The sequence below is a fragment of the Drosophila arizonae genome, chromosome 2, assembly GCF_054131065.1.
Source record: "Drosophila arizonae isolate 15081-1271.41 chromosome 2, UAZ_ARI_1.0, whole genome shotgun sequence".
NCBI lineage: Eukaryota > Metazoa > Arthropoda > Insecta > Diptera > Drosophilidae > Drosophila > Drosophila arizonae.
Window position 1 is genome coordinate 32,076,453 of NC_142922.1, and position 21,705 is coordinate 32,098,157.

The 21,705-nt window shown below is 40.7% G+C and overlaps 1 protein-coding gene across 1 annotated transcript in view; it reads left to right on the plus strand.

Moving 5' to 3' along the window:
* cpo (RNA-binding protein) overlaps positions 1 to 21,705 on the plus strand; it is a gene marked incomplete at its 5' end in the record, with an annotated part of 67,805 nt that overhangs the window by 36,861 nt on the left and 9,239 nt on the right. The window contains 4 exon segments of the mRNA XM_089461844.1: positions 19,301 to 19,378; positions 19,896 to 19,949; positions 20,030 to 20,092; positions 21,485 to 21,629. Coding sequence (XP_089317970.1) covers positions 19,301 to 19,378; positions 19,896 to 19,949; positions 20,030 to 20,092; positions 21,485 to 21,629 — 340 coding nt within the window.

Sequence of the window (21,705 nt, forward strand, 5' to 3'; positions counted from 1 at the left end):
GGGCACATTTTATTTGATTGTCAATAAATTTGCATCGAGTTCAAGTCTCCCAAGACTCGTGTCTGTCCGCTTCTTTGGCTTCATATTTCACACGTTGCGTATACGCAGTGTTGTGCGTCATGCACTTTGCCTGACACATTTCCGGCCTTGTCCAACTGTGATACATATGGAGCACATCAATCCTGCCCACCCACTTGATGAGTGCCAGAGGCATCAATTTGTCCCGTTCCATTGCCCAAAAGAATTTAATCAGACTGCCCAGGCGAGGGGCGGGCAGGCCGTTGCCATTGGTTACCTTTCTAGCTGGCAGTTATTGCCCCCGATTGATTTCAGCTTGTGCTTGTGCGAAATGTGCGCTTCAGCATATTTTTTAAACATTTTCCAGCGTATTCATTGTGCATTCCCTCCACACACACACACACACACACACACACGCTCCAGCATCCTCGCCGATGGCTTAAACTCTCATTTAACATTGCCCCGGCTGGCTCATAAACTAATATGGTATTCAGTCAGCGGGCGCCGAGAGCCGAACGCAATTTCGACACGTTTTTCACATGACAAAAGCATAAAATAAAATAAACTTTCGCAAGAAAAGTTAACATGCAGCTTACGCGCATGACGACTTGTTTTTTGCTTTCTCTTTTTCTTTCATTTTTTTTTTTATTTCTTTTGCTGACTTTTCTACATCCTTCTAAAAAGTTTGCTTTCAACAGCAGCTGCATTTTTTTAGATCAAATACAATAATGCAAAAGCAGCTACAGCTGTTGCATCTACTTCTGATGCTGCCGCGGCTGCTTGGTGACGCGTCTGCCTGATGTCCTGCCGATGTGCGTCAGGACAAAAAGCAAGGCACCAAATCCCTTTAAGGGACGCAGCAAAAAGAGAAACATGCAACTGCATGCAAAGTGTGATAAATATTATTATGTACACATGTATGTGGTACATACCCTAAAAGCTGACTCTTGCATTAAAGAACTGCAGCAGAATATAATTAAAATCAAGCTCGAGTTTCAATTACTGAAACTTACGAATTCATGCAAGAAGTTTCTGTTAAAGTTCAAGTTTCGCTCATAAATTGCTGCACGAAGATTATATTGCGTCTTTAAATTTGTTAAAAAAAAAGGTCTATCAATTCGGGATAAAGAATACACAGAAGAGGTATTCCATTTCCATTCCATTGTAAATCTTGAATATGTCGGGTTTGTTGGAATCGAGCAAATCGATATTTTAAAGAAACAAATAACTAAAGCACCTTCATTGAATTTTCCAATTTACGCAGAATTATGGAATTATTTGTTAGTTTGTTTCTTCTTAGAAATCAGTCTTTTTACATGAATGTATAGTATTATACGGACTGAATGTCAAGGCCATCATTTTCAATGAATTTAGCTTCAATTTATACATTTTAAACAACTAGAAAGTTGACCATTCTTATAAGAATGTGGAGTATTAAAATATTATTTTCAGTTAATCTAATAATCTGTTAACGCCAGATTCCATTAACAGGAATTTATCCTCGGTCAAAACGCTGTGCTCTGCTATTAACAGAATTATGTTGATAGCATAACTCCTACACTGGTTCTCCTACTGGAGCGTACTTCTTCCCAGGGCTTGCTCTCTGAGCTCTTACTGCTATTCGTACCCTTTGCACTGGATATATCTCATCTATTAAATACATCAATTAGAATATTACAGGGTATTTTTGGATGATCTTGTGCTTTAGTAGAGTGTTTCTCATGTGCTTAGTGTTGGGCTGCTCCTGGTGTTGCCGCTGTTTGTTTGCCGTCACTTTTTGTGTTGCATACTTTGGGGCGACGCCTGCAGCAGAACGTTGCATTGCATGGAGGAGCAACTTCGTTTGTTGTTTGCTGTCAGCCGCATCAGTGGGAAATCCACTTCAATGCGCCGACACTTTTGACACGCAGCAACTGACAGTCGCTTGAGCAGTGGTTGTTGGGGAAATTCCCGTTGTTGCTGCTGCTTTTGATGTTGTTGCTGTTGTTGCATTGTCTATCACATAGCGAACATCGCTGTGACACGTACGATGATGCTCAGCGAATTATTGGAGCTACGCCCAATAGGCGACCAGCAATATTTACAGCCGCCTTTATTTTCATAATTCTCTGGTGCACCAGAACTTAAAGCCCATAAATGGCCTGCAGCAGGCAATGGCTACGTGACTAGGCAGACTAGGCACTGTGAGGACTGGCCAAATTTGTGCAATAAGCCAGAAATTGCATAAAAATCAAGTCAACAATTGCCATAGGCCAAGAAGAGAAATGGCTCGGAGTGCGGCGAAGAGCAGCTCAGCCCACTGCAGTCCTGAGCAGCCTTGCGGGCTGCGTTTAAAATGCTGTTGACGTTGGCAAAAGGCTTCACACAATTTTCAAGTTGGTTGGCAAGCCAAAAAGAGCCAAATGTATTTGTATGAGTATGTGTGTGTGTGATTTTGAGGCCGGCACGTGCCTGACAACTGAACAAGTTTTCGCCTGGAGCCACTCGCGTGCAATATGGGTCGCATTTGCTATTTTGATGAGGACAAAATGATTCCTTGACTCTGTTAGGATTCATTGGAGCACTGAGGCATTCGCTGCACTCGCTCATCGTGGATGATTTAATTTCGAGTTCATTTCGGCCCAGTTCAACTCAATTCGACACAATTCACAATTCTCTTTCTCTCTCACACACACATATGTATATGTATGGCCTGTGCTTGTAAATAGAACGCATTTATATTATGCATACCTGTGCCTTGCAGCTTATTACCGTTAAGCACAGACAAGTGGCAGCCACCGCAGTTGAAACGGTATATCCGTCTGGCTGTGCCTGGATCACGCCGCTAGTTCCATATCAACGCGTCTCGTCTCCTGTTGCCAAGATAAAGCCAAAAGCTGTTCAAAGCCAACTCGAGGCAGCTGCCTCGCCAGAAAACAATAAAAATTGTTACAAAACGTCGCTCGCAGATAAGCGAGGAGGCAGTTGAGCGCCAAACGGGGGGCGACGAGTGCTCAGCGATAAAAGAATGACTGCACATAAAAAGACGAAAAACCACAACGATAAAATGCGACAAACAAACAAATCTTCGCAGCAAGAAGGGTAAAAAAATCACAGTGAGTTATCCTTGAGGGCTGCCCCTCAAACATTCCACACACACACTACTCGGAGCGAGGGGGAGGGCGAGCGGCAGAGCAGCACAGCAAACGAGTGAGATAGACAATCTGAGCAGAGATGAGCAATGCCTTTATCTATAGACGGCGATGTGAGCTATGCAATTGCCATTGTGAATAGCTTAAAGTAGTCTTCATAAGTGGATTTTCGATTAAAGCCTAAGCGAATGCGTCTCGAATGGGGATCAGAGAAAGCATTGAGAAATTCAATTGACAAATGCGAATGAGAACTCTGAATATTTAATTAAGCAGATGAACAGTCAAAGAAAAACTATTTTCCAAATATAAAATAATACTTAAAGCCATTAAAAAGAATTTAGAATGACAGAAAAAAGTATTAAAGTATTAATCAATTTACTACTCACACTGGACTTTAATGTCTATTGCTTTTATGAAGTGCTGACAGATAGAGCACTAATTCATTTGAGTGCCTGTGAGATTACCTCTAAGCCAGCCATTATAGGTAATTTGACATAGACAAAAATCAGTTTGTTAAATTAATGTCAATGCAGCCATGGAAACGTAGGCAAGTCTTTAATAGGCTCGTTGCTATCCCGGTAGATCTATGAAATCACAGTCGAAGTCAAAACCTCATAGTTTTTATACTCTCCCATGCTCATGTATTTAATAATAATTTGATTCAGTAACACAATATATTATTATTATACATATAATATATTATCTACTCTATATATATGTTTATTTTGTCGGTTTAATTTTTTAAATTTGCCTTCTCCTGGAATTCTTACAATAAAAATTCTGCTTCTTTTCGCTTTTCCTTTTCCTCTGCTCCTGCTTTTTGACTTCCGTTCTGCGGAGTCAACATTTTGTGGGTGCAACTTTTCGCACTTTTCTTTAAGCATTTTACATTTTTCCAACTTTTTTGCTTGTTTTTCCCTTTTTCGCTGCTTGGTGTTGCTGCCACGCGATGCAGCCACAAATTAGGCAACTTTATTAGCTGCTTGGCAGGCGGCCAGTCGGAAAATGCGCTTCGGGAAAGCAAAAAGAAAACAATGCAGGAAAATGTGTATCTTTAAATTTGTTTCAAGGCTTCTGTTAAGCGCAACACTTTAGCGACTATTAATAGGGCCGGGACCTGCTGTCTGAGTGGGCGGGGCAGAATTGAGTCACACATACACAGACACACACACTTAATGTAATTATCAGCGATTTTTACACTCACTTGAGTTGCCATCGATGCGCAAATACACACACAAACACAGTAACACACTCACATACACACACACACACACACACACATCTGCATATGTTGCCATCTAAAGAGTCGAGTGTTGCGGCCTAATCCCGGCCTGTCACTCACAATTAGCCGCGTGGCTAAAAATAAGAATGCCAAAGTGTTGCCAGCTCAAATGTGTCAGGACAAAAAAAGGAAGGGGGGGGGGGGGTCGTGGATGGGGGCTGGGGGCAATGCTGGACAGAATAGACCAAAGCATCTGCACACAGTAAATAAGTGCGAGTGACTTAGGCTAAAGCGGGTTTGACAGCGTGTGACAATGCAGACAAACACTCGTAACGCCCACACACACACACACACAGACGAGTTCGACAACTGTCTCTCTCACTCTCACACATAACCGAATAGCTAATGCGGGCATAAAAAAGGGACAACACATGCAGCCGCTTAGCATATTTTGCCCTGTAAATGGCTAGAAATGAAAGTTTTATGACTTGGAAATCTGAAATATATATTAAATTAAAAAATGTATAAAAAAATACAAGTAAATTTTAAAAGTATCACAGTCAATTTCCGAAGTAATAAATGTATATCAGAGTATTTTTTATACGTATGCAAATAATATTCAACAATAGATATCAGTAGATATAGAAAATATATGTTATATAAAAAGTACAAAATTATTTAAGAAATGCCAAGTATGTAATGAAAATATAATTACTGCTTTCTTCAGTAACAACATTGAGTTATAGGGTATTTTTAGGTTGTTACTGCCTTTCTCTTTGTGCTCTTGGACAGACACACTTGGACACAGGGCTTGGAGTGTCCTTCAGTCTATTTGGATACTTTGCATTTTCTGCGTTTTGCTTTTTCAATGGTTGTTGGCTTCCTTGCTAAATGCGCTCTATTTTTATGCGAGCTACACACACAGACACACACACAAGCACACACAGACACACATGCTCACACAAGGACAATGCCACTTTGGCTAATGAAATGCAAACGCTGCTGTACTGAAAATAGCTACAGAGTTTATAGCAGAAGCAGCAAGAAGAAGCACAAAATGTGAATTAGCAACAACATGGACCTCAGATATAACTGGCATATTAATATTTATGCGTTATGCTAGCAGCCGTCTAATGAACACTGGCCAGGATCTGCGCCGAGACCAGAAGCAGACTAAGGCTTAAGCATTTAAGACTTTCCGTACCTCAATTAACATTCAAACTGCTCTCGCTCGCATCGCGTCTTCACGCTTAAACTTGTCTTGCAGTCGGTTGTGTTTAGACAGCGTCGAAGTGTCGCCCTTGACTGATTGCTTAATTCGATGGGAAAAAGGCCAAGATGGGCCACAGCGTTAGCAAACTTTTGCCTGCTCTGATTGCAGCAGCGAGTCGCCAACATTGACTCGCCGACTGCTCCGATGAGCCGACGAGCCGAAAACTCTCAATGAAGGCAAACAAAGTGAGCCGAGCGGCCAAGTTGAAAGGTAAAATGTTGGCCAGGACGCCTTTCTGCCATTTGCACAGTTTTCAATTTGATTTGCTAATTGAAATGTGTTGTCACTCATTGTGAATGGCCAGCGAGTGGCCAGGAGCCACGCCCCATGCCCTCTCTTTCCGATAGGAAAGCCAGCGATTTCGCTTCCATTTTAATTAGCGCTTTGCACTGTCAAAGTGTTTGCTGATTTCCAAACTTGACTTATTCATAAATTGAAATTTTCGCAATTACTGTCAAGGGCAATGGATCAGAATGGATTAGATTCATTTCTAGCTATTAAATCAATTCTTGAACTGAAATGAGTAATCAATCAGTAATGCAAATATATATAGAACCCTTAACATGTATCTACATCTAGAATTGAAAAATAACATATAAACAGATTCTTAATATGAATCATTAAGGAAATATTTATTTTTATTTATTTTTGCTAGTTCTTTAACAAAAAACAATTTTGAGTTATTTCCATTTTTAAAAACTCATGCATTTAATGAAACGGCAATTAAGAGAATGCGATGATCGAAAATAAATTGAATGGAACTGTCAGCTCCAGCTACAGCTCCGGCTTCAGCTCCAGTTGCACGCTTAAAGAGTTTTCCGGCTGTGCACACAGTTGAGTTTTCATTGCAGAAATATCGGCGCAAACAAGTGCGTAATTGAGTCTGGCTGCCTGAATTCGCGCTCTCTTGCCCCCCCCCCCCCCCCCCCCCTTTCCCATCCCAATCCCCGTCGACTTTTTGCTCTGCATTGCTGTCAAACCAAACAGCATAAAATGCAAGGACCGAAATACAAATTAAGCGACAGCCCTACAAAAATTGAAAAGGTGTTGTTTGCACGGCCAATGAAAAATATCAAATAAAAATGAGTGTGAAGTGTAACGAGCTAAGCGCGTAGGGTCAAGGCGAACTAGGAATGCCCTTACTGTGACTTCAAAATATTACCCAAGGAACAAAGTTGATATCTGTATCAAGTATATTTAATATACTGCCTAAAGTTTGCCCTTAGCTGTTGCCAAGCACTCGACAAAGCGCACATGCTCCAGGGAAGGTAGTGCCAAGTGGTGCAATACTGCGACGACAGCTGCAAACAGTTGTGAGTGGAGCGCACTGCTCTGCACCGGCTGCGCCCGCTGCTCCCACTACTCCTGCTGCTCTATAGCATATTGCTATGTCAATAGACATCAAAAATGAAAATTGTAATGCGAACATTTTGGCCAGACGGGCGAGAGCCAATGTCATCGTCGTGCTGTCATCCTGTGTGGATACACGGGAATCCAGTATGGCTTTCGAGTCCCGCCCGTTTGTTGTTTTTATGTAGCAGGACACCCAGAGTCCTCCTCCTCCCGCTCCCGCTCCCACTCCCACTCCCACTCCCACTCCCGTTTATTGGCAGTTGGCTATATTGACAGCAGCAAATTCATTAATGTCAGACCAAACAGGCGGAGCACAGGTAGTCATCCTGCTGCATCTATACTGGTGCCGTTGCCTGCTCTGCACCTGCTCCTGGTCCAACTGTTTGTGGTCCTGTTCCGCGTTGCAGCACTCACCCAAAGTCGCGCCTGGACACTCGCTCGTTTTACTTGGTTCTGGACAAAAGTAATAATGAAAGTTTATACCGGGACGCGACAATTTTTGCGCCATTTTTGCGATAGCGGGGCGTGAGTTATTGGCGACAGGAGCAAGGACAATGGCCGTAATGAAGTGACAGCTTTATTGACAAATAAATTCTGTTTACCAACACTCAGCACTCCACTAACAAACAAACAGACAAACCAAAAAGCAAGCGGAAAACACTGCAAAGGGACCAGCAAATAATACCAACAAATGCTGCAGCCAATTGCGGAATTTGCTTTGATCTTTGGCAATAAAATAAATTGCGTAAATATAACAAAGGTGGAGCCAACAGGGCTCATCCGGGCTGCCATGCGAATAGTTGCCCGACTCATTTCAAATTCAAATCAGACAGGCAGCGCAAGTGAGGGAGGGCGAGTGAGTGTGTGAGAGAGAGAGAGAACTACTTGCAACGTCACTCCGGTGGGCAATTGCAACAATGCGCCGGCCATATTAATTATGCAACAAATGCGCAGATTAAACACAAAATACCAAAGCACTTAGAATGCCCGAATATTCAATGACTCCTGCTCGCAGCACACACGCAGAGAGAGCAGGAGCCACGGAGAGTGAAAGGGAATGCGAAGCGGGATAATTGATACAAGGACTGGCTTTCAGTTGCCATTAGCAAACTTCTTATGTCAACGCGCAGAGGCAATTATAATTGCTCAAATATTTAAGCTGCTGTCAGCTCAGCAATTCGATGCATATCGGGCGAATATATACTCGATGGAATTATATAATTAGTTGAGAGGCTGCATGGAATGAACGGGAATGGGAACATCACATGTGCAATGTGTAAATAGAAAATACAAAGCACAAAAGAAATTAGGAAACCAGTTTTCGAGTAAATATAAAATATGAAATATGAATTCGTTATTCGTTTCACATCTAAAACTCCTTGGTCCATGTGACCAGAGCCAGAGCAAACAGAAGTTTAATTAAAGCAAAGGTTGCATGGTTCACTTTATGAAAAGACTCTTGTTTACTCGGCAAACATTTAAAGAGAGATTACTTGGAGATTGTTTGAACTGAGTCTTAGACAGACAAAAGAGTTCAGGTTTATTATTTGGCATATGCTAGAGGCGGATATTGGCAGCTCAAATTGTAATGTTTAAATAAAAAATCAAATAAAAAATGTTTGACTTTTCATTTGGAACATATATGAAAAGAACTGAATGACTGACAAAAGTTAATAAAACTATTTATATAAACATTAAGATATATTACATAGCTTTGAATGAAGACTCTTGACAGAAACTAAATAAAAGTTATTCAACATAAAACATCAATTACGCCTATTAAAATTTGAGTAGGTTTGTTGGACCCGACAAGAAATTGTCTCTTTGTGGCAGGCCATAAAATAAATACACCCAAATATCTAAAAACACGATTCGGGTAGCTAATAGCTGTAAATATTTTTATTTAAAAAAAAATACCTACATATGTATGTATTACAAAATTCCTATGGCTAATTGTTATGATGCATGCATACGATAATTGGGCAGCTTTCAATTATTCAGAATATTCCCAAATACCATGGCATCTATTGTGAATTGTGTGTACATTGCGAATTGTTTTACGTTTGTTTTTTGTTTTTAGTTTTTGTTTTTGGCAGAACATGCACAATTCCGCACTGTTGTTCTCCAGAGTTTTGCTTATAAATATGAAATGACATTAAATATTTGTCGCAATTGATGCCCAACTAATTAACAACAGTCAACACGAACGAGAGGCGCAAATGTTGCAGTAAACAACATGAAGCAACAGAGCAATAATATAAAATATATGCAAGCGACTGCTGCATCGCCCCGATAAGTATGCTATAGAAACTGCAGCAACTTATTCACAGCTGCCGCATCGAGTGCCAAACGAGTTGAAGGCGTGGCACGGCGGCAGCGGAGTGGTTCACCGAGTGGCGGGGCGCAGTTTTCACTTAACCGTCGAGTGCTTGGGTCGATTGAAAGCGAATCGCAGCCCAGAAGCCGCAGCACCAGCATCATTTATTTAAGAATACAAGAGTCTTAGCTGGGAAGGCGGCGGAGGTTGGGTTCGGGGCGTGATCTATGCCAGCTTACACAAGCAGTCGTAAGAGCCCAGCCCCATGTTTAATATGCACGCCCCGTTGTCTGGTCAATCGGAGCAGAACCAGCCGAGTGGTTAAGTCCTGGAGCAGGCGCTCGTTAGGCAGATTGACACAGCCAACGGGAGAGAGAGTGAAAATGCTGCCATAACAGAAAGAGACCAAAACATTTGCTTTGGCCAAAATGTGGAACAAGCAGCAGCTTAAGCTAAAGTGAAAACTGAGATCAAGCGGAAAGCCTGTCCAAGAGATATCCTTTCAATATAGTTGATTGATCCAAATTAAAATCCAATTCAGCCTATAAATTATATTTATAAAAAAAATTAGATTATTATAAATATATAAAAGGGAAAAGCAACAATTTACGTTGTACAACACTAACAGATGAGGTATATTTCATATATATTTATATAAGAATTTAGTGCTCTATAATATATATATATACATTATACATATTGTATGTAGATATGCATTATGTCTCTCTTCTTTTATATACATACATACACGTATTTAATTTTTTATTAAATTATTTTTATTTTATAAAATTAAGTATAAATTTATTATTTATTCATTATATTTATTATTATTACAATTTTTATTATTTATTACTATTATATTTAGTTAAAATAAGAAATTCTTGCATTAGATATACATTTTTATATATATTTGATATGGTTTGAAAGATATGATTTTATAGCATTACGAGAAGCCAATATGCCCGCTTGAGTGCGGGCTACTAGGTATAAGAAGCACATGCTCGGCACGTATTTCATGTCCCGGGTAGGTGCAATGCCTCGTTCTCTTTCACTTCTCTCTGTGATTGACCCAAAAATGCGCTGATTCGTTTTGATTTTTACTGTCTCCTCTTTCAGCGCTCTTGGCTCTGGGATAATTTTTGTGGCTTTGCGCAAATTGAAAACAAAAATATGCCACAATTCTATTTGAAATTCCTGTGGAGTGTGCGCCCCACACGGACACGAGCTGCCCAAAAGTTTGCCAGGCGCACAAAATATTATTTCCCATTGCCGCAAATTACAAAACTTTGCCCACAAGCGTCGCTTGCAACTCTTTGCACAGACTTTGAATAAAAATTATGCTTGGCCGCAAATCGAAGATACTAACTAGTTGGCAATTGGAAATCGGCAATTGGCAACTGGCAACTGGCTAACCTTGTCACGTGCATCAATTGTTTAACTATAGTCGTTAGCACCTGTCAGCTCGACACCTACGACAACTAAGCGCTGCACTTACAAATGCCACGCCCCTCGCTGAGCCAGCGGCATTTCGTACGCTTGGCATAATAAATTAGCCAGCCAGAGTTTTTGCTGCCATGTTTACGGTTTTGCGGTGTCTTTTCTGCTCCTGCTGCTGCTGCTGTTGCCTGTGGCGCTGCTTTGCGGCAACTTCAATCTTAATTAGCTGACGCAGTTTGTAGCTGCGCACAGTGAGCCAAAATAGGGTCGTACATGTGCATTATATTGGGCGACGCTGCTACCTGCTGCCATGTTTGCCTAATGAATAACCAGAACACAAACACACTCACACACACACACACACACACACAGGCACGCCCACCTGCTGCTGGTGCAGTGCACGAAAAGTTGAATGCTGCATTTGATATAATTTTGGGAATTCAAGTTAATTAACAGCAAAGCAGCAAAGACGCTGATCTAATCAAGGCCACTTGACAGGAAGGGATTCCTTCAGCTCGACTGCAGCGAAAATCTAGGAGCTTAAATTAAACTAGATGAGATGATGATGAGTTAGACTAATGAACTAATGGCTATTAATAATAAACAAGCTCAGAAGATAACTTATTTCCCGAATAAATGCCCTTTTAGTGGGACTATCTTCGTGAAACTTGTGAAACATTATAACAGCATTCAAATGCCAAAGCACAGGTCTCTAGTATTTGGAATACGTGTTTTTGATTTGTCTGCGAACTTATTAGATGCAAATGGTGAATATTTTTCTTTTTACTTTTTATTAGTTTGTGAGATTTTTAATGTGTAGAGATAGTAAACTTGGTGATTGAGAAGGAAATAAGGATAATTTGATTTCTGAATATGATATAGCAAATGTTATCATAGAAAATATATTTTGAGAGTTATTGATTTCTATATTTTAAATAACTAACAGAGGCTTCTGAGAAAATTCAAAATGTCCTAAAAGGTTTAGTATTGTACTAAGTTAACAATTGGAAACTTCGGCTTGATAATGCATTATGATGTGTTATAAAATGTGTATAACAATTTTAAGTATTTGCAAACAAAGTCCAGTTATACTACACTTAGAATGTCTTGAAAGTAAATTTGGTATTTCTTTTGATCCTTTTGAATACCTTGAATGAGATAAAGTTCGTTTTAAGCCGAAACGTATTCTTGCGCTCAACACCTGAACAATGGATCTACGCTGCTGCTGCTGCTCATTTAGGGACTTTGCCCAATTGTTCAGCCTTTGTTTAGACGTTTGTTTTATTTGTTAGCTGCTAGGCAAGTTGTGTTTTAATAATGTCGACTGTCAAGCTGGCTGACAAGCAACAGAGCAACAGAGCAACAGCAACAGGAACGTGCAGCAAATGCAAAACCCTTTTCATTGTTCACATTCGGACACGTTTTGCGTCCAAGGCTCATTGCTCTATTGTTTTCTCATTTGCCGCGTGGCATTTTCTTGATGTGTTCCTCATAGGTTTTTCTTTGCTTGCCGACTACAGTGTCTTCTTCTTGTTTCGAGCCGGAAGTGTATTCGCAGCCTTGGCCTAAACGTTGAATTGTTAATATTATTGTTTTGTTTTCGTTCTGTGTCTTGTGCCAGCAAATGTTGCATGCATGCAACGAACTGCGCCTCCTGCTCCATGGCGCAGCCTTGCCCCAGTTAGCTGCAATGCAAGCTACGTAATGAAGTGAGTGGCAGGCGCTCATGGCATATTCAGGCTTGCAATTTGCTTATGCCATAAATTACACACAATGTCTCCAAAGTCGCAGGAATTCTTCAGCTACTCCGCCAGCTGTTGCATAATTAATAAGCGCCCAGGCTGCCAACACTAGACTCAATTCATTTGCCGAGCCAAAAGCCCTTTTCAAACTCCCGACTCCCGTCGAGTCCCTTTAAGTACGCTGTGAAAAGTCATCGCTCATTTTTTATTTAATCCTTGGCCAGTGCCGCCCTCGCCCCGCCCACTGTCAAAAATGTCCCCGAGGCAAAGTGTTAATGAGTTTTAATTATTAAAATTTGAAATTTGTTGTTGCTGCTTTGTTGCTGTTGCATTTATAAAATGCCAAGCTCCATATTTCCATGCATCGCATCAAGTATATGGACATATCTATATACGTACGTATATACTTTTATTATATTTATTATTGTTGTGTGCTGCTCTATCTAGTTACACAATTTTTGTTTGCCAACTGGCAACAGAATTTCTGCTCACTGCCACAACAACAACTAACTAGTTGCTGTTGCCGCCGGCAACCAACTTTTGACAGGCAGTGTGTGTGCCCGCGCGTTCCACTATCTGTGTGTGTGTCTCTACATGTGTGCTGCAAATAATTTGCAATCAAAAGTTGCAGCCACGAGAATTCAGCCCCACCCCGCCCCCGTTTCGGCTCTAGCACATGGGCTGCTGGCCAAAAAACCGTTATAGTCATGCCCCACAGCTGCTACGCATTTGTCTCGCTCATCCTCACCAGGTTCCCGCTCTCCCGCTCTCCCCCTCCCCCTCGCTGCCTTTGTCTTTCTTCATATTTTTGTTTCCCCTAACTCTCGAAATGTTTGGGGCTAATTTGTAAAATAAGCATAACTAGGCAAAACTTTGCATTCACTTGCGACTATCTCTGTGTGTGGGTGTGTGTGTGTATGTGTGTGTGCGATAGCTGTCAGTTGTTTGGTTAGCAATTAAAATATTAGTTTTACCTGATTGCTGTTGTTGTTGCTGTTGCTGTTGCTGCTGTGCTCGCAGCAGCACCTGCAGCTCCTGCTGCGGATAGGCGGCTTATTAAGCGATTTAAAAAGTGTTTGCCGAGTGGGCGCATGGGTCTGGGTAAGTCTTTAATCAAATGAGAGCAGGCGACAAGAAAAGCGCTAATTACCAAAGCAACTGTGCTGTTGTTGCTGTCACAGCAGCAGCAACAGCAGCAGCAGCAGCAGCAGCAGTACAGATAACAGCCAGGCGGCGACCAGGGATCAGACTAAAGCGACAAAACAAAACTGAAGACGATGCGCGAACAGAACAATGGCAACAAATTCTAGCAGAAAAAACGCTGCGAAAAATAAATAAAAAATGCGGCAGAGCAAACAAGTGAGAGACAAATAACAAGAGCAGCAACAGCAAACAGGACGACAACAAGGATAGCCAAGCCAACAAAGAACAGAAACAACAACAGCAATAACAACAACGACAACGACAACGACAACAACAACAATGACAATGACTACGACTAGGTTTAATTGAGCGTTGGCCGCGGCATCGTGATGGCTTGGGGGCGTGGCAGATTGCGGCAGGTCGCGAGCGCTTGTGCCAAATTCCAAATCAGGCCAAGCGAGGCAAAAGAGAAGAGTGCGCTATGCGGGAGTAGTCGACTAGGAAATACCCCAACATGGTTTAATGCTATAATAACATTATACTTAGAGTACAGATTCTTTGCGATATTATCGAGATCTGATGAGATACTAAAGAGAAAAATGGTATATTTTTAATGAGGATTCAGTCAAGAGAGTGTATGCTGACTCTGTTCACATCCTCAACGGGATATAAAAGGCAAGAAAAGGCGCAGCATTTGAGCAAAACTTTTCATTGAAGCCCAAAGAAGTTGGAAACATTGTTCTAGCCACGATTTACAGCTGCTGCTGCAATCGTCTGCACTGTTGCTTCACGTGCTGCACTGCACACTCTCGGCAAGGCTGCCACAATGCAATGGCCGACGCCATTTTGTATGCAAACTGCGGCAAAACACCAAACAACAACGGCAACAACAACAGCAACAGCAACAACAACAATAACGTCTTATGTTGCAGTCGCATTCAGTATTCATTCATTCATTCACTCCGCATTCACATTTCATAGGACACGCCCGAGCTGCATATTGAATTCGCAATGAGAAATGAATTAAAGCTAGAGTTTTCCGACAGCTTGCAGAGTTCCCTAGGAATCGACCAATAAATAAAATTAGAACTAGACTTGACGAAAATGGCAGGAAAGATTATTTTTGAAACGGACTATTTTTGCAAGGACAAGCTGCAGCTGATCGAAGGGCAGTTAGAGAGCGAAACTCTTAGAAACTATCGAAGCTAGCTTTTTGATATATAGCGTAAAGACGTAAAGACTACAGTAGAGTGCAGTAATAACGACTCCGATCATAGCATAGGACTATCCCTTGACCGGTTTGTACTTTATTTGTGTGACAGAGAATAATTTCATTACACTATCATATTTCTATAATCTAACAATACTAATCCATAATTTACAAACACAAAAATATAAAATATATACTTTTATATACAAAATATGCAACTGATATCAATATCAAAAAATATAAAATCGAAAAGTCTTTTCTTTGCCATTTCTGCTTCTGCGCTTACACAAAGAAGTCGCCATATATAGTTGCTATATATCTGTATAGTATATATTTAAATAAGTGCCATTGTTCACAGTTGTGGCCTGAGGGCGAAAATTCTTTTCTATGCTTGTTGATTCTCTTGAGCATTTGACAAGCTATTTAAACGAGAGCAAAGGAGACCATATTCACAAACTGAATCAGCAACAGACCCAACAACAACAGCAACAATAAGAAAAAGCAACTGCAGTCGAGTTTATAACTGAAGGCATTTCACAGTTGACTCGGCCAGCTGCTAGTCGGGAGTATCTTGCTGAAAGAAGTTTTCAGTCTTGACCATTGTCTTGCATTATGCCAATTAATTGAGCTTGCAATTGACCCTGGTTGGCGGGACAAATTGCCGACAGAAGACAAGGCACTTAGCTACTTAAACAGCATACTTGACAGATGAGAGCATTTACTTTTAAGTCTACTCAAATGGGATTCTTAGGGTCAGGTTAAAAAGTCTAATAACCCCCATTAATGTGCAACACACCTGCGTAATTGAGATATATTTAGATTCTATTTTTAAAGCTAACTGTTCCTATTTGACTATAATTTTAATATTTCCTATAAACAATTCTTAATAAATATAAATATTATTGAATACTGATATATGTGAGCAATACTAAATTTAATTTTTACTAAAGTCACCTGTGCTCTGGCTCGGTTAATGTGAGTTTGATTGGCGATAAAATTTTAATTTGCCACTCAGGCAACAATGCTACAAAAAATGCATAAATAATTTGTTTAATTGGCATCTATTAAAAGGTGAAAATATTTACGCAAATACTTTGTGCAAAAGCCGCCGATGCTATAAAAGTCAACATCAAAAGTTGTTTCAATGTTAAATGTTTGGTTGTTGATGTTGACGCTGCCAACACGCAGCAAGTTCAACAGCAACAACAACAACAACGAAAGCAACAACAATCACTGCAGCTATATAAATATTTGCAAAAGCCGCTAGCTAACTATTTTTTTTTTTTTTTTTCATTCTTGACTTAGCCTCTCGATTTGTATGTCTGTCGTAATTTTGCCAGCCGTTTGACAATTTACAATTTACAATTTACAAGCTCTTACAATTTAACGCCTCTCAGACGCCAATTGCGCATGCCAAGCCTCAGAGAGTTGCGGCACGCCCACAGCTGCAACTGGGCGTTCATAAATGCCTTATAAGTCGCGCGTGTATGTGTGTGTGTGTCACGCTGAGTTATCGCCAGTCAACACTTGACTCGAGAGTGATTTACACTGGTCCGAGCAGACAAGACAAGTTTAAAGAGCTCAATTTGCAGCGGAGGGCCACGCTGCGTATGCTTTATATTTGCACAAATGAAGGCAGCTCTGGCTCTGCCTTTGCCTCGGCAAGTCTTTAAAGAAAGGAAGCCATTTTCTTTAACGCTCGTACTCGAGACAAAGTGAGCGTCTTAACTGATTTTGGCAGACAACCAAAATTGAGAGTATAATTACAAATGACAAATGTCAAACAAGCCGAATATAAACTGACTTCCACAACAGGAAGACAGGGAGACAAAACAACTTGCGGCTAAACGCACTGCGAATGAAGTGAAGGGAGTGGGTGAGCGCCAACTTCTTGGCAATAATATCAGCAGCAGCAACTGCAGTTAAACAACCACAAAAACAAACAGACAGAGGGAGAAGGAGAGAGGGACAGAGGGCTGAGAACTTTGGTTGCGGCAACAAAAATCATTGCCAAGCGCAGGCAACCAAGCTGCAAGGTTGACCAACAACAAACAACAATGAGTGTAGCAGCAGGAGCAGGAGCAGGAGCAGGTGCAGGAGCGGGAGCACGAATCTAACTGCAACTCTATGACATTTACTGTATTTAAATGGAATTTGGCAAGCAAAGTTGTTGCCGCAACACCCACACAAGCTCCACAGCTATATACATACAGTGGGCACCATACGGCAGTGGAGCTAAGGGTTAACTGGCTCTGGCTGCGTGGGCAGCTGGAGCTAGTAGTTCTGCTCGCTTGTGTGTTTGCCAAAATGTTAAATGTGTATCCGCAGTGGCCCAACGAGGTAGCGAGGTAGACGAGGGGAAAGGGGAGGTGGTGGCAGCCAACTCGCATTTAGTCCACGTCTATGGCTGATTTGGCTCCGGCTAACTGGCTTTTGCGGTTGCCAATGCAACTGGCTGCACGTCTGAGAGCAGAGTTCCATTTGCTGCTCCTGCTCCTGCTACTGCTGCTCCTGCTCCTGCTTCTGCTCCTGACCGTCTGCCAGTTTCTTGTTTGCTCTTGGCATATTTGCTGCGCCGAGACATGACATCAACTTGAGGTGCAATACACACACACACACACACACACGCACACACTGACACACACAATTTAATTGCATTTCAATGCCATTTGCAGCAGGAATCTTCTAACCACGAGTATAATTCAGTAAGTGCTGGATCCACTTTCTAATTAGTTTGCGCTAGGCTCATTTTACTTGAAACATTTTTTAACTTTATTCCTCTGTCTTCTCTATTTTCGTTTCTCGCTTTTCATTTTTTTGTTTTTTGAGGCAGCGAGGTCTCCGCTCAGCTCATTACCCGTCCAATTAGTGGAGCCGCAGAGGGCGGGAGGAGAGGCGACCGCAGACTGCGCAAAAATTAATTTTAATTGCTATTTAACTGAGCGTGGCTCACAGATCCTTTTTGGCAGTGCCAGCAAACGTCAAAGGATTTCTTGCTTTTTATTATTTTTTATTGTTGTATTTCCATTCTTTCCCTCCTGCTGCTGCTGCTGCTCATGCTGGCCAGCACTTGAGTGAATTAATTAATTTGTAAATGGCAGCTGGGCATTTTTAAAGCCTCAACTGCAGCAGCTTCTGCTTCTGCTGCGCTACATGTTTCACCTTTTTAGCTAACAATAGCTAGATTTCCCGATAGAACACGTTCTAATTTTAAAGCACAAACACATATTCACACACACTCATTTACCCACTCAAGGCTGAGCGACATATTTCACACTCAGCAGGAGGAGTTTTGGCACAACAAATTGCCACAGCATCCGAGTATATGCTGGTCATTCCAGAAGGGGTTACAAAGATAACAGAGTCGCAAGTTTTGACGGTTTTTGAAAGAAATTCCTTCTCAGTAATTCTCGATTAAACACCTGTGTAAATCGAAAAAAAAAAAAAATAATAATATAGTTGTCATTTCGAATTATTTTATTTTCTTTATATAATTTCTTGACATATTATATTCAGAAATTTGAGATTAATTTTTCTTTTTATTTATTTATTATAATTAGATTAAATATATTTTTACTTGCTTTAATTATAGCATACGAATTGAGTTTACTGCAATAAATAATATTTGTAAGATAATAAATAAATAATTTAAAATTCAGTAATGTATTAGCTATACCCGTAGTTATAGCTAGATAGATCTACGTTGATCAACACTTCAATGTTGAGCATTTCAGATCATTTCCAGTAACAAAATTTAACTGAAACTGATTCCTCATTGTAGCTAATACATTCTAAGCCACAGAACACTCTTTTCTACTGCAAACAGGAAAAACATGGATGCTAAAAATAGCTCTCAGCTCAGAGCTGACACAGCTTGGCCCTTCTGTTATCCATCTGTTGGCCTAGGTGTTAAAAATAAAGAGAGACAACAAAAATGCGGCAAGGCTCATTAGAGCCGAAAGCCCCCTTGACACGCTCTCCAGCTCCATCTCTCTCTCTCTGTCTCTCTCTCTCTTTTTCCCTCACATTCATTCTGTTTCAGCGCGTCACGTCGTTGCCTTAATGAATTCAGCGTTTATGGCGCTTATTCCATTTGCTTTCATTATCACTACACACAAAGATAGGTACACACACACACGCACATACACATGCATGCTGCCTCGCATATGTGTGTACGTGTGTGCGTGACATGAACTTTTTGGGCTTTTGGGTAGCAGCGAAATTTAAATATTTGACACATTGAAATGGAGGCCAAAGGTTTCCGGCTCACTTCTGCACTGCGTCGCCCGCAGCGTGTTGGCTTTAACTTAATAACACAATCATGGGAAATTGGTTTCTCACAAAATATATTTACATACGTACATTCCACACAGATTTGTTAACTGTATAGCCGCCTCTCTATTTCCATCCCACTTGTGCCTAATCCATCTACCTTTTTCTCTTATCCGCTGCAGGTGCGCACATTGTTCGTCAGCGGCTTGCCAATGGATGCTAAGCCACGCGAGCTCTATTTGCTATTCAGAGCCTATGAGGTGAGTAATCCGAGACGAAAACTAGCCAGGCAGACGCATGCTCATCCAAGTCCCGCACTTGGCCATAGAGGCCACTCTCCTAAAGACCTAGCAAGGGCCGGAAGCACTTGAATATAAATAAACTGAATTTCGTATTCCCTAAAGTACCCAGGCAGCAATATTAGGCTGAAGTCAGAGTAGATTGAATATGATATTATACTATGTGAAAGAGGAGGAAACCGAAGGAAAACACTAATAAAAGGTTTTTAAAGGATAAAAGGTTCATAGAGTCAGCCTATACGAACTATCGATAAGTAACTGGAAAGTTATCGATACTTAAGTATAGTACTACCTTGACAGCTAGAATGACATTAGGAGAGGAATAAGAGTAGCCAGACAAGCGAAGACCTTAGCATTAAAGTAATAGGGAAAAAATCGAACATTTTAAATGATTGCAAGTTAGCCAGAAATAATTAGAGTTTGCACAGAACTATTCTTATTCTTATATTTGATAAACATCCATCCATCCATCTATTAGGGCTACGAAGGATCTCTACTGAAAGTAACTAGCAAAAATGGCAAAACAGCATCGGTAAGTAAATGCTTTAGAGCACCTATGACAAAAGCAAGTGTGAAAACCTTACTGACCTAACCGACCTTATTCAACCACAGCCCGTTGGGTTCGTAACATTCCATACAAGAGCCGGAGCCGAGGCAGCCAAACAGGACCTGCAGGTAACTATTAAAGCGAACTGTTTAGCCAAACAACTTGAAATAAATATAACTATATACTTACTACCAAACATTTTGTCAACTTTATAAATATATAAGCATATGCGATAAACACTGAATATTTTTAGCAATGTCTGCCAAAAGACTACCCCAAATGGCAACGAATAAATCTAAATTTTCGCCGTACCAAAAGCATCAACACTTCTTAGATTGTAAAGCACACAAAGAAAAAAAAATATTAAAAAAAATAAAGATAACATAAAATAAAACTTGTATTATTGCCTGGCTTACACTAAGCGTTAAGAACAGTTAGGTCCCTCAATCATGTCTCAAGACCCACAGCAACAACTACAACAAACAACAACTACAACAATATGTACCTCTCACACGTGCTTGCATTTTGAAAGAACCTTCACCGCATTTACATTTAAGACTTTCCCTATTGAGTTGTTCTCTTTTATTGTTTTGGTATTGCATCTCGCTCTCAGACTTCTACTCTCCCCCTCTCTATATCTCGCTCTCTGTCACACCACCACACAAACTACATATACATCACATTAAACACATCTCTCTCTCGCTCTTTCTCTCTCTCTCGCTCTCTCTCTCTCTAATTCAATATATACATATATAGCAACTGCAACGAGGCAATGAAGCACCAACAAATGAACCTTAAATATTATATATATAAATATTAATATATACATATATGTGAAATTATTTATTAGTGAACAATTTAAGTGGCTGGTGCATGTCAATGACACCCCCCTCAACCCCTTGGCACCACCCATTGGCACCAAATTTCTTCAACGAATTTGAAAGAACCCAAACGCCCCACTCATAGGTGCTCCTCCTATGCAGTTGCTGTTGTCATCTCCTGCTTTTGATTTACGTGCATATATACCAGAGATCAATTCACACACACCTACACACACTCACACACACAGCAACACCAACACTCTAAATTAGATCCGTGTAACCCCTAACCCGTCAACTTCTGAACAGAACAAGGCATCCAAAGGCACCACTCAATAGCCTCAACTCAGCGTTCCGTAAGCACTGCCAATAAGAAAAACAAGTTGGATTCTAAGTTCCCAATCAGAATTCGAAGATCAAAGTAGAATATACAAAATCTGCTCTCCCCAGCTCTCTCTCGCTCTCTCTCTCTTTCTTTCTTAACACTAGATATGCGACATTTGAAATTATTTTTGGCGAATTGTTGCAAGTCAACAAATTTACAAATAGAAATTAAGACAGTCGAGTAGAAAGTCTCCGAGTTGAATTGAGAAACACTCGTTTTTATTTTGCAAAAATTTTAAATTAAATGACAAACTAAAAACGAAAATGCAAATTAAATAGAATATACAAACCGCTGTATCTTGATCTGATCATTTACAGCAGGGTGTACGCTTCGATCCCGATATGCCCCAAACAATTCGCTTGGAATTCGCCAAGAGTAACACGAAAGTGAGCAAACCCAAACCACAGCCCAATACAGCGACAACAGCCTCACATCCTGCATTGATGCACCCACTCACTGGACGTAAGTAAAAAAAAAAAAAAAAATTGATTAACTAAAAAAAATGAAAGCTCGATTCAGCAGCTGCTACTTTTTTCTA